At 43.7% G+C, this 14,063-nt stretch overlaps 1 protein-coding gene across 6 annotated transcripts in view; it reads right to left on the bottom strand.

The window, feature by feature from the left end:
- Window positions 1-14,063, bottom strand: part of cobl (cordon-bleu WH2 repeat protein) — a 39,651-nt gene that overhangs the window by 22,207 nt on the left and 3,381 nt on the right. For 2 of the 6 annotated variants that reach the window (XM_037453642.2, XM_037453643.2), the window contains exons 3-8: window positions 7,857-8,051; window positions 5,739-5,949; window positions 4,168-4,396; window positions 3,288-3,332; window positions 2,524-2,612; window positions 2,128-2,199 (exon numbers count right to left, since the gene is read on the bottom strand). In XM_037453642.2, coding sequence (XP_037309539.2) covers window positions 2,128-2,199; window positions 2,524-2,612; window positions 3,288-3,332; window positions 4,168-4,396; window positions 5,739-5,949; window positions 7,857-8,051 — 841 coding nt within the window. Of the gene's footprint in view, window positions 1-2,127; window positions 2,200-2,523; window positions 2,613-3,287; window positions 3,333-4,167; window positions 4,397-5,738; window positions 5,950-7,856; window positions 8,052-9,068; window positions 9,290-14,063 lie in introns of those variants that run through there. The other 4 variants (XM_037453644.2, XM_037453646.2, XM_037453645.2 and 1 more) reach the window with 4 other exon arrangements.

The raw sequence follows: 14,063 nt of genomic DNA, 5'->3' as shown, positions 1-14,063 counted from the left end.
TGTTGTATAGGATGAAGTGCATTCCCTAGAGGAAGAGGCACTTTACTGACCTGAATAATTTGTCGCACTGCGCATGCGTGAAATGCGTCAAAAAAATTGACGTAATTAACAACAAACAGCTAATTAACGCCGTTAACGCGCTATTTTTGACAGCCCTAATATATATATACATATTTCTATATAAAACATTGAGTTTGCTTCAGAATCAGCACTGCTCCGTAACATGATGCTATCTAAACATATTAGCTGTTTAAGACGCATGTTCACACACACACACACACGCACACACGCACAGCAGTTTGGCCCCTAATGAACAATTATAGATAAGAGGCTGGGCTTTTAGTGCTAATGTAGCCAAGGTAGGGTAATCTGATACCTTTAGGCTGATAACACAGGGTCTATATATACACGTGTGTGTGTGTGTGTGTGTGTGTGTGTGACTGTGCCCAAATGCATGTGTGTGGTCTGATAACAGTCCCTGGCTGAAGAACAATTAAATCAGAGAAAAACAGTGGCTGAAAAACATAAATATCAATAAACATCAATTAGTTGCTATTGTCTTCTATGCATCACAGTCCAATCCGTGCTCCACTGTGGTATTTATCTTTTGTTGTCTTCTTTGTTATTGGTTTCGAAAGGAAAACGTGTCAATGTAGGAATTAATAAGAGAATAAGGGAGACCCAAAAGGAAGCTTAGATCTCACAGAACAGGACGAAGACGGTAACGACAAAAACAAGCCAACGTCGACGTGACGTGTGCTCGATGGTGATGGAGACGCTGAGAACAAAGAGGTGGAAGGGTGGAGCAGGCCAGAGAAGAGGCTGTTCTTCAAGCTAATGCAATCAAACGCCATATTGATCTGAGGTGAGCCACAGATGGCTGCTGCTGACCTGAAGTTCATTGCTTCCAAATCGAATGAACGTGATTAAGTTCTAACAGATCCACGGATGCTGGACGCGGTGTCTAAAATGGGCCTTTGGTTTAACATGGATTTAAACTGGAGTGATCATAGGGAGAATCTTTTGGGGTTCTATTTCTCTTCAAAGCTGTTCAAGTCATTAATGGACCACTGTGTACAATGGGTCCTTCTTGGTCCTTGAGCACAGCATGTTCTCCCTCATAAATACCCAAACCTAACTTTTTCCTTTTATTGTTTTGTACTTATTTTTCTTTGGAAAGAACATTAAGAGGGATATAAAACTTCAGGCCGCCCTGTTTCTACTGCTCTTTGGACCTGAGAGTGCTAACACACTGCTGACTCATTTCCAGGAGATACCTGCTGCCCTCTGCAGGACATCAGTGCACCTGCAGCCGAAACCCCATAAACGTTACACAGGGGCAATCAGCAGAAGACTCTGCAGGGCGTATCTGTCCAGATTGCCCTGGGTTTAAAGCAATATTTCAAATTGACATGTTTCCCATAAAAGTTGTTATTATGACTCACACGAACTTTGCAGCTGCCATCTCTGCTGAAAATAAAAATAAAAGCAAAAGGTTGTTCCTACCACATGTGGCTGGTAAACAACAACAAGTTATTGATAACAGAGAGAAAAAGCACAGCCCAGAGGCTCGTTCCCTTTTCTGTGTCTGAAAGTAATTAACTGACCAGCAAGGAAACTGTAATCGAAATACATTTTTCACAAAAATAATATGTTTTCATATGGGCATGTCAACTAACCCTAGTGCCCCCTCACCCAATCAATATTTCTCAAACAGTTCCGTGAACACAGATCTAATTGTGCCGCTTCTTTTGTTTCGTTTTGTTTCATTACAATCTGCCATCAGGTTGAACATATGACAGGCTTGTGGTATATTATTGTAAAACAAATCAACATTATTTACCTAGAGAAGGCTTTTATATTTAGTATCAGCAGCGGTGAGAGAAATGAACATAACAGGAACCTCCACACCAAGCCAAAAACGCCCAATACTATTGACATGCATGGCTAAGCACTACTAGTCCAATATAGATTCAGAGAAAGGTTGATTCACCCCTGTTTTAATGTTTGAGGTATCATTTTGTGCAGGCAGTCCTGTTATTTTGTCCCAAATACACGATCGGAATGAGATCACAATAAAAAAAACTAATCCCACAGGGACGCTGTCAGTTGTGTTACAGTACTTACATTAGATGGAGGGGCTGTTACTTGGACAGCTTTATCATCACAGTCATCCGTGTCCATAGACGTTGTGTCAGTCTGTAAAACGCAAGGCACAGCTAACAGCTAGCAGCATTCAAGTGTTCAGCAGTGCATTAGGCCTGGCATGCACCACTCCAAGTAACTGTTATTCCATTACACAACAGACAATTTGTCTCACGAGTCCTATGCAAATGAGTCGTGCCAACCTTAGTGGACAGTTATGGTGACACTCCAGGTGCTGTTAGTTCTATGAATCAAATGAATCATTGTGTATGTATGACCAGTCAACTGATAATACAACATAACTGCGTGTTCTGTTAAAGGGGAAATTCCTTAAAGAGGGAGAAGAACACTAAAACTTCTGAAGATCTGGAGTCTTACCTTAGTTTTTCTTCTGCTGAATTGGAAGATACCCAAAAGGCCTTTCTTCTCTGCTCTGTTCAAACTGGTAGTACTGGAGCTAATGGAGTCTATAAAAAGTAAAAGAGGAAGAAGAGAGGCTTGAGGAGAGGAGTTGCACAGGAATCATACGAGTGACTCATAAAGCAAAGCAACATGTCAAGTTGAGTCTGAGAAAAGCTCTGTGAGAGGTTTAGTAGAAATGAGCCCAATGCTCACAGCATGCTTTGGTTAATTACATAACAGCACATTTTAGAGGGGCAATGCCAAGACAGTAGCATACTATGACAATATAATAATCAATACATTAGTTTTACTTTGTGTACTTAACTTGTGTGTTTTATAATCAGATGTTTTAAAACTTGTTGGAATGCTCTACATACTGAGCAGAATATTCCTGTATTTCCTCAGCAGGAGGCGCTAAAGCTCTATTTCTGTCCATCTAACCTTTGCAGTCCACAAAGCGGTCTGTGAGAATGTGCCACGATGACACGCAGTGTAAACTATCACAGAGCCATACGACTGGATACTGAAATAAGTCGACTAACCTGATAGATAAATCATTTCATTTGATTGAACGGCATAGATTATATCGACATTACCACAACATTTAACCCAAAATGATTTATTTGAGGCTAAGAAGCAAATATGCATGTCCAACGCGTAAAAAGCAGGGTTAATAAGCGAGCAGCTGCACATTGGGTTATACGTTGGGTTAGGCAGACGTGACTTATTATGACTAATACCTGAGTAGTTAAGAGTTGGAGCGGAAGCCCTTTTAGGCTGGAAAACTGGAAAACATAACAGGCTTTAAAAACACTTTCTTTGGATAACTGACCTGCATGGAAATAAAAAAACAATCTGTAACATTTACACTTTTGTAGCCCCACAACCACTTAGTGGATTTAAACAAATCATGACGCACAGTGATAAACAGGTTCCACATCCTTCATGGTGATAATAAAAGGCTAAATACCAGATTATAACCATTGTGTAATAGCATTTGACCATAAACATTTCATAATGTTCAGAATGTTCTTGCTCACATCCATCATGACCATAAACCACAAGCTTTTCCTCTGTGATCACTCTCTGTGACAAGGACGAAGTATGGAAATCAGTGGGTGTGGATCGTCGCCATGGTAACGAGGCCTAGCAGATCCAAATTCAAATGATAAAATAATGTAATTTTGTAATTGTACCCCCGGGGACACGCACAAAGGTTCATTTACATACTAAATACTAATACTATAAGTCCAAGCTTAAAAAGAAGCTTATATGTGGGTCTTTGCGTTGGTGTACCTGCTGCTTAGTGCTGCAGTGTTGACTCTGGCTGCCTAGAACCCTGTAAAATAATATTGACTTGCTATTCATGGCGTACGTCTGACGACGATGTGATTCTGGTTGTGTGGGTCATTGCATAGGAATCCCTTTAAGTAGCTGACAATGTATGACATCCATAGTTTGTTGTACTAAGGAACAGCAAGAATTGTTATTCCCATGACCAAATGTGACCTTGTAAAATCTTAAATCGTAAAATTTTAAGGTGGCCACGGTTGACATGATAAAATATAATTTCCCTTGAGAAAAAATTGGGTTTTTGGTAGGGAACTGAGGGGGTCTTACCTAGACTCTGGTTGTGCACGTAGAGCTCCTTGATCCCCAGCTCGGTCAGAGATCTGTCCAGCGGCAACTCGCGGCGGCTGATGCCGTCCTTCAGGAGGAGCACATGTGCAGGCTCAAACTCGCACTTGTCACAGATGACCGGTACCAGAGCCTGTAGTGGTGCAAACGGGTTGACTCGTACCACTGCCTTCTGGCTGCCGTGGTAGTTCACCATCAAACGCACAGTTTTCTGATATGCAGAGGGGTAAAGGAGGGGGGGGGGGGGGCAAAATGGCAGACATTAATGGATGCAATAAAGGGCACATACAAGATCACTGTTGAAGACATTTTCCGATTCTGAAGTCAAAGGAAAGAAGGTTAAAAGATAAACAAAGAGAAGAAGAGGTCCTCTGTATCTCTACCAAGGGTAAAAGGAAATGGGTCAGCTTTGATGGAAGAAATAAGACCGTGTAATGACAACATACATCATACAACAAATACTTATTGAACAGAATAACCAAAGAGCAGACAGCAGAGATAAACTGCTGTCTCAAGATATTATAGAGTCGGATTAAACATGCAAAATATAAAACAAGTGGGAAGGAGAGAAAGAACGCAGGAGAAGGACTTTCAACAATGAGTAACTCCAGGTTAGACTTTGGTTGCTGACAGAAAAAAAAGACTATTAAACAGAGTGCGTGTGTTCAGGTAGTCGAGTCTACACATTACATAGTGATCCATTATAGAGTCGCGATGCGGATGTTCCACTCTACGTGGTGGTCTCCATCACTAAGTGGTTCACGTCAGCATCCATAGAAACTAAATATCTTATTAGACTGCAGTTATTTGGGATGGTCGGATAAAAGTGTCTGAAATAGTCTCTGGCCTGATACCGGGTCGGGTCAAAGGGAGAGAGAGCAGCCACGGGGCCCTGAGTAGAGCAGAGAAATAATGCATGGTAACTAAAGGTAAGGCACTCATCAAATATTCAAACTGTAGGAGGAGAGCAGAGGAGAGACAGAAAAATAAAGGAGGAACGAAGACACTAATGCTCAGGAGACATAAGTTACAGATGAAAAGTGAGTCGTGAGAAACGATGACACCGAGACAGGTGATCAAGACAAAAAAAAAAAAGAAACGGCACACTTGAAAGACCAATACAGAGGGAACTGAGTCCATTGTCATGCTTGGCCAGTGAATCCCAACCGGCTTCCTACCTTCGCATGCGCCCTTACGGGTTTCACTGGCCTTGCTTTCTGCCAGGCGTCAGAGGTAAGAGGTGGAGAGAGGACGGACATTACAGAGGGCCATGTTCATGTTCTGCTCCTCACTGCCACGCTACAATGAGCTACATTACAAAAAGACAGCTTTGTCTATGGGGTCGTTTTCCTATTTCTTGGTGTCATGTACACTCTTTTTGTACAATTTGTACTCATTTGTCACCATGTTAGACTGTGCCAAACCCCCCCCCCCCCCCTGGAATCCATGCCATCGTAGCCAATGCTAATTTCAACCGTTTAAAAAAAAATCTGTGACATATATAAAATCCCAACATCATGCATGTAACACCATCGAGCTCCACTGTTACTCACCTCTGGCACTTTGGGCGCGGGTCTGCGCACCACTCTGTCCTCCCAGACTTTCTCCTTAATGAGGACACAGGCCACGTCGAGGGAGCCCAGCAGAGCGTTGGGCTTGAAGCCCAAAGAGTGGCCCTCGGGCGACAGCAGCTCCAGGGTGTGCAGGGCCGGAGTCAGGTGGTGGCGGCTGCACAACTCGACCAGCAGGTCCATCAGCGCCTTGCTGAGAGAGGGAGGGAGGGACAGAAATTAGAAGAGGGTGTGTGTGTGTGTGTGTGTGTGTGTGTGTGTGTGTGTCCAAAGGAGGAGATGGGGAGCGAGGGAGAATGAGAGCGGGGCAGGAGGAAAGGAGGGGGGGTTACAAAGCTTGACTTAGCAAAGGGAAGAGTAATTACCTCATACATCAAAAGCAGGGACACAATCACAACTAATGACCTCAGCAAGTTGGTAGACAAAATACAAAGGACAAAGATTAAATGGCCATTACTTAAAATGTACATTGTGAAAACCCATCGAATTCAAAGATAACAAAGGGGACGTTTTACGGCTTAGAAGAGATTAATTTAGCATTTCTTTAAAACAAATTGTCTGGTGAGGTAATAAGAGCTGAACAAAAGTCTAAACCCATATTTTGAAAAACTGCTCATTGAAATGCACGTACAAATGTAGTAATATGGTTCTCTTAAAAAAAAGAAGCTCCAGAACAACAACAAAAGGCGGTTGATTTAATCTGTGTGGTCTATCTAGACATAAGCTCTAAAAAGGGCCTGAAAACAATAAAATGGCAGTGATGACTACTTATGTCCATTTAGCCACGAGAAGCTCTGCAGTCTGCTTGGATGCTCTGTGTGTGCATTTGTGTGTCTGTACCACCTGTCAATCCCCAGATAAAGAAACCTAGACACAGTCTCTAGTTTTCCGGTAGCAGTCGGATCAGATTACAGAACTGAGTGAGCTGCCGCTACAAAGGACGCCATTGACATCACTAAAGGGACAATCCGCAATCGACAGGCCCAGTGTCACTATGTGCTCCTAGGGACAATTTTATACAAATAAAAGTCACAAGGCATTGGTCAAATGTAGTTCGTAATATGGTAACAGTTTAACCCGTTAACCCTCATGCTTGAACTGTACTCTGCATTATTTTATTCTACAATCCAAGTTGGGTTGTGATACACAGATGGTTGAAGCATTAAGAGTTCAGATGGTCCCCTGATTACAATGTATTAATAAACAATAAATCAATAATTATAATTCTTGGTTGTTACTGCAGGTGTACTAGATACAACATCAGTGTAAAACTATAATCAGATCTGCACTTGTTTTTGCATTAGCATCAACCCCACATTTCTCCCACAACAGTAGCTAAACAATATGCAAATTTGAACTATAAATAATTTTACATTATATTGGACGTAGATACTGGTCACTGTTTTTACAGTAAATATTGAAAGTAGATATTGTTCTCTTAAATTGTTTAATTGCCAAGCTGATGCAAAAATTGATTACAGCAATATTTGAGGGTTGTGCTGCTCAGTATCAGAGATGTATGACTCAGCTACTGTATGTGTTTATGACACCTCTCCCCTTTATCTTACCACCACCTGACCTATCACAGCATCAGGCATCGGTGTTGTTAAAAAGAGGATGTCATGATACATTGTGCATTCCATTCCCTAAAAGGATCTAGAATAAGGATGTGATATTAATACAACTACACTAATTAGTTACTTTTACTTCTAGTCAGAGGTAGCACATGGACGTACATAGGTTCCTTTAAAAGAGAACCGTGTTGTTCTGAACCAAAGAGGCCTCCTTGATTTCATGCCCCAAATGAGAGAAGCTCATTAGGGGCAGAGGGCACTAACAGGGCAGCCTTCCTCTGGCACCCCTCTGGCACAAAGCTTGTGCTGGGCCTGGGAATAGGACCCTTACACAAGGCCCCCGCTGGCACGGCAACCAAAACCAGACCGCGACATGTCTCAGGCCGCTTGTCCGCTCGGCATGCACTAAACTCCACTGTCCAGCCTCCTTGTATCTAGAGATGTACAGAATCCTCGGTGGATGCACATGTAGAGAAATCCCACCAATGACAACAGAGATCACATCAGTGCTTGTGTGGCCTCTCACCTGCCGTCCTCAGTTACTGAAGTCTGGTTTCCCCCTGGGAGGGTCAACTGTAAATCCATAGTGGCCCTCAGCATGTTCTCCTTGGTGTCCACGCCAGATGTCCCTCCCCTATCAGGGCCAACGGTTCTAAATACGTGGCGTGGGGCGGGCAGAGGGGCCTGCGGCGGAGCCGGGGCACGTGCCTTCATTCTCCTCCTGGGACACACACAGAATAATGTTATAAACTCTGCCGTGATTGTGGCAGTGTCCTAGATTCTACTATGTTTTTTTTTCTTCACGTGGGACTTTTAGTACTTAAATAAAAGGATATTTATTGAATGTGTTGTACAACCATCATGCCGTGATCACAAATGAATCATTGCTTTATTGATCTGATTTAATATTTCCACGCTCTGAGTCATTTTATATTCATTCTTATTCAAACCAATGAATTGGTGTAGATGGTTTTTGTCGGTCTTGGGGCGAGTTTCTGTTGCTAAGCACAACAGGTTCACGAGTCCAACCCCCTGCTGCCTGCTCAGCAGAGGCCTCAACCAGGACTTTGTTCTGTCGTTCTGTTTCCGTTTGCGACACAACTTTTCAATTCACTCCGTTTACTGGACAGTTTACAGATATGCTGAGCTGATGCTTTTGGTTGTCAAGGTGATCCACCATTGAGCAGCTGCTTTTTTTCCCCATCTGTTCCTAACATCACACTAAGCACCCGTACTCTAAGAAAATACTTAAGGGTCAGTCTGCTTTTAAAAGAGCGTTCACAGGATCTCCCCATCAACGCGTATTACACTCAACAAGTCATAACAAAATGTAGACAACAGGGGGGCTGTCATTGACTGAAGTCACCTGATCATATTAGAATAAAATCTTTTGAATTAGGGGTGTTCAGAGGGTATCTGGTTGTCTCAGGTGCATAGCAGGATTAATGGGCTGTGGACTCACTCTGGACTCTCTGTGAAAACCCTGAAAAAAGGGATAAAAACCACACTCCAAAGTTACAAGCTCAACTCCCCCGGGGGGAAGTGTGGCATATGTCAATGACGTGCTGGCGTCAAGATGCTGCTATCTCGACTCAATGTAAACTGCACTCGGCCTGACAGACGCAGCTGATTACACAGAAATCAAGCACTTCGTTCTGCTAACAATGACCAAGAGCTTTAACAGCACACATTTCAGTATATACACAGGCCCAAGATAACAAAAGAAAACACATCCCACCTCACGCGTGTTCCAAAAGTGCCGTTTATAAATCCAGCTCCGAGGATGAGGCACGGTCTAAGACTGATGTGCTTGTTAAATCCAGTGCTGTATTATCCAGTATCCTTCATGGTACTCCTGCCCAGTGCGAAGGCCAGGAGAGCACAGCGAGCGGACTCTAACCTGGCCAGAGTTAACCATTGACAGCTACGTCGGCTGTCGTCTAACTCTCACCCACACTCCCACGGTGTCATTGACTCATTGCGCAATGTGGGATGCGAGTGACAGCTCCCCTTTGCGGTCTGACAGCGTTAATCACAATGGAGTCAGGGGACTATAAACAGAATGCAGATCAGTTTTCATCACTAACTGCAAGCTGCTCCGTCTAAAAAAAAAAAAAAAAAGCACTTTGGAATAAACAGAGATTCAAGTGAGCAGCTGGGAGACCTGTACATGTGAGAAATGAATTCTGAAAGGTAAACAGAACTGGGCTCTGTGCCCGGGCCAAGCTGAACACAGTCAGCTAGTATCCTTCTCTCCCTTTAGCCTGCAGTCTCTCTCTCTCTCTCTCTCTCTCTAACATGCACAAAGGCTCCTTTAGGAGAAGCCACGTCTCCCACAGAGTAAGGATGAGCGGGCGCAAACAGAGAGGAAGGAAACCCTGCTCCGGCACAGGGGGGCAGTAAGTGCTGAGCTGCTCCAGGGACTGAGTTACAAATGAGCACGCACACACACACACACACACACACACACACACACACACACACACACACACACACACACACACACACACACACACACACACACACACACACACACACACACACACACACACACACGCACACACGCACACACGCACACACGCACGCACACACGCACACACGCACACACGCACACACACACAATGATATATTTGAACTTATACATATAATTTTACTTTACTCATGTGGGCCAAAATGAACAACGCGGGACAACAGTTGAGCTGCTATTGAACAGTCAACAGAGAACACCTGGAATTTAGAGGCAGATAACTCGGGATATTTTACCTGCCACGGCCAACATGTACCTTTTGGACGGCGCCGTTCCTGGTCATGATGACGGCGGCGATATTAAGCGTAAGAAAAAACTTTACAGCTTAAAATCAGACGGGGGCAGTATCTGATCAAATACAGAGTAAACAAGATGTGTACTCAGGTAAGTTTAACTTTTGCTATTTGTCAACATGGCATAATCAATTATAACCTTACCATCTAAAGTTAGACTAAAGCATGCCTACAAGTCATCCAAGTCTGTCTGGTTACCAGATGTGTGTGTGTGTGTGTGTGTGTGTGTCTCCTTCCTGACCCAAATACAACCATTCTCTCTCCTGATCAAGTCACTTGGGATGAATCCATCCTGGACGTGAGAGAAGGACAGTGTCTGTCCAGGGATTCAGATCAATGTGATTCGAGGACAAAATAAAAACAGGACAATAACTGTCCCGGTTAGATGGGAAATGGGTCAGATGATTGCAGGGCGTATGCAACAATTAAATGCCCCTCAGATTACTGTAAACACAGCGCCAACGGGAGTACAAGTACAACCCAAGAACAGTCAGTCAGGTGACTGTTTGTTGACAAGCTTAATTAAATACCACTGGTCACTGGAGGCGACATGGTTTGTGGTGATACCTACGATGCAATGGTACAGAACCCCACCAATGAGACTGCCTGAGAACAACAGACACTTAGGCAGGACCACTCCTTGTTTGGTGTGAGACAATCGGGTCTCTACAACAATGAGCCACTATTCATCTAATGAAGACAACCAAATGGGAACGGAGTAGACTGGTCAAAAACACAGCGCAGACTGACCTACTTTCCTCATCACATTTATGAATTCTGGTATTCTGAGAATACGATATGAAACCAAAGCTCTGAGGCATTTAATAAATGAGTGTAAGATGTACACATATGTGTGATGTTTGATTAATACAAACACTGCATAAGAAATGTTTTCCACTGTACTGACATCAGGGTCAAAGGCCGGCTGTCTTCAACGCACACAAACGCAGGTTACAAATCAATACGCCTCAACATATCGTAGCATGTGTTGTGCCTATGTTACTCTATACCTTTCAATTCCTGAAACTGACTTTAACTATACCCTGAGCGGTAACTAAGCAGTAGATGGGCGGCTATCAATAGAAAGATTGATGGGTTGATGGCAGTAATGCAGGTTTGATCCCTGACCTCAGACACAGAAGTCTACCAGTCCTTCAGCAAGACAAACTAGAGGTTCAATAATACTAATGCATATCATTCATCTCAAAGAAATATGTGTTTGAAGCCATACAGAAAAATCAACACGATTTCAAAAGGCTCCATTTTCTAACAAAAATCTCCTCAGTTCATGATTGTACCTTCAAACATAGAATATTCGGCAGACACATCAGTAGAATCAGGAACAAAGTAGGAATGTTGTATCCCTGAGGGCCACTTTAAGGCCACACCCACTACTGGAGTGTTAACCTCCCACGATGCATTGGGAACAGTGTGAATGATACACATCATGGTCCCAGGAGTCACTCCCCTGACACTCACAGTCCTGATACCTCGCCAGCATTCCCCTCTGGTGTCATGGTGTTCCCATGGCAACCTATATTTATGCTATTTGACTGCGAGTGCAGACCTCAGTTTAGTAGCAGCTGACGGTTCGGACACAGAGATCCAGAGAAAGAAAAGCAGAAATGAGCGGGGATAAAACCCTGGGGAAGTACCGAAAGGGAGTGGGAAGACTGCTTAGTGTGGACTTTACTGTGAGTATTGGAGACATGTGAGCCCACTAAAACATGTGTTTACAGTTGCTAGGCACTCTTAATTCAGCAAATGCCTTGTTGCTCATATTACCAACCATGTGGTTTATAAAAGTGCCTCAGTGACAATGATAGTCTGACCCTCTACCTCCACCCTTCAGCAATAATCATTTTAATGTTAGCCAACTTTTCAGCAGTGGGCTAAATTTTTGGAATTTATGATGATTTAATTACAATATGATTCCATTGAAAGATAATCAAATCATCTTTTTGAATTAATACACAGTGATGCCGCCATGTTTCAATAGTAGTATAAGAATACCCTTCTCTGGGAATGGTTTAAGCAGGTTACACGGTACCTGGTTTACCGGATTACGAAGTGAGGACTTCTCTACAACTACTTGAACCACCAGGTTAGAGCTCAGCACAATGCGCTCAACAGGACTCCTGAGTCAGTAACAGTAACATAATGACCCAGGGGAGATTAAAAAAAAGACAACACCACACCTCAGGTGCTTAATGGATGGTTACGCTTAGGGATCAATTAGGTTGCTCACACTCCTTCCAGTTATTGGAAGGGTTTAAGTCACCGGTGATCCAAGAGTATCCGTTTCACACCCACTAAGCAGAGAAATCCACTTAATGTACTTCATCAACTCCTCTTCTCCTCACACATGTAGTCATCTTGTCCTCTTGTGACCGGTGACACAGAGCCACGTTGCAGCAGTTTATTGCAAGTCAAAATTCAAAGACAACAATAATTCTACCAAAATAGGAGGAGGAGCAGAGGCGTGTCTCCTCTGTCTGACAGCTGGAAAAAAAAACACGCTCAATGTTTCCTCTGGAAACCCTGGTTGACCGGAAAGTATTCCTATTCTCGTCTTAGCACTTCAGCCATTTCAAGACATTTAGCTTATCGCATCTTCCCCAGCTATTATTAAAGAACTGTAGTGGATCAAGGGAGAGCTGTGTTTACCTGGACATTCATAAAAACAAGTGTTTTTAATATTCATTACATGTACTTGAGTGCGAAAATAAGGCCACTCTCCACGGAAGCAATGACCCGATTCAGCGCATGTTGATCGACTTCAGTCACCCTCATTGTCAAAGCAACATCCAGGTGCTTTCCTAATGGATACGTGTATTCCAAATCAATCTAAAGAAATGACTGAGCATTTAAAGTATACGTACGGTGTGCGTTGAGCACAACAAGAAATGCACCAGCTGAGACAGCTGAGGAGGAACAGAGGGAAAAAGGAAAGAGCGGTGAGGACGGTTGGTTGGTTGGTGAGAGGTACGACAGAGAGAATCTCAGGTGGCACGAAGCCCCCCGAGAGCAACAAGAAGGGGGACTAGAAGAGGGAAGACGGGCGGAGTCCAACCTCAAAGGACCACGGACGGAGGGTCGGAATGTAGAGGCAGAACGGCAGGAAATAATCATTATTTTGTTCACTATTCCCTAAGCTGCATGTTCAATTAGGGAGAGCTCCTGCTAGGGAAAGAAAGAATAAATGTGTTCATGTTACAGATAAACCGCTTTAAAAACGACCCATTATGCCTTGATTTGAAGAAAAACATATATAGTCTACAACAAGTATCTTTAATGCGGTCTTAACTACTTAATCTGTTTGTTTTTTGCAGAAAAGAGCTACAAACACGTTTTTTTCTAGGTAATGGAAAGAGCGCTCATTGATGCCCTTTTCATAGAAAGACGCATAAAGACAGCCAGCACACCACCACACTGCGCCTTCACGCTGTCTCTAACCACGAGCAAAAACCCATGGCAACTTGTGCAATAGAAAGAGAGCACTGCTCCCCCTCGGCCTTATCAGGCCAGGCTGCTGCTTATGGCCAGTCAGCTGGCGTTGGAGGAGTCCCTCCAGTCTGGGCGCACACACGCAGACACACAAACACACGCGCCTGCCTTCCTGACAAACCCGCATACCACGATGACTAACATATGACAGCAGGCGTCCTGAAATAAATCCCATAACAGCTGCTTGACAGCACGCGGAGATGCACTCTGGAACAGGAGACACTCGAGACGGACACACAGGCATACTTGACCAGAGGGGGGGGGGGGGGGGGGGGGTCGGCCTATGTTTTCCTCCAGTGTGGAGGGAGGTTGGCAGATAGCAGAGGAAAAACCCTGTATAGTGGGGAATAATAAGGTAGACAACAACCTATCAGTAGAGCACAGTCGAGAGGCCTCCTATGTCAAG

The sequence above is a fragment of the Pungitius pungitius genome, chromosome 11 (genome assembly GCF_949316345.1).
Source record: "Pungitius pungitius chromosome 11, fPunPun2.1, whole genome shotgun sequence".
NCBI classification, from domain to species: Eukaryota; Metazoa; Chordata; class Actinopteri; order Perciformes; family Gasterosteidae; genus Pungitius; species Pungitius pungitius.
This window is presented reverse-complemented; position numbering and strand designations above follow the sequence as displayed.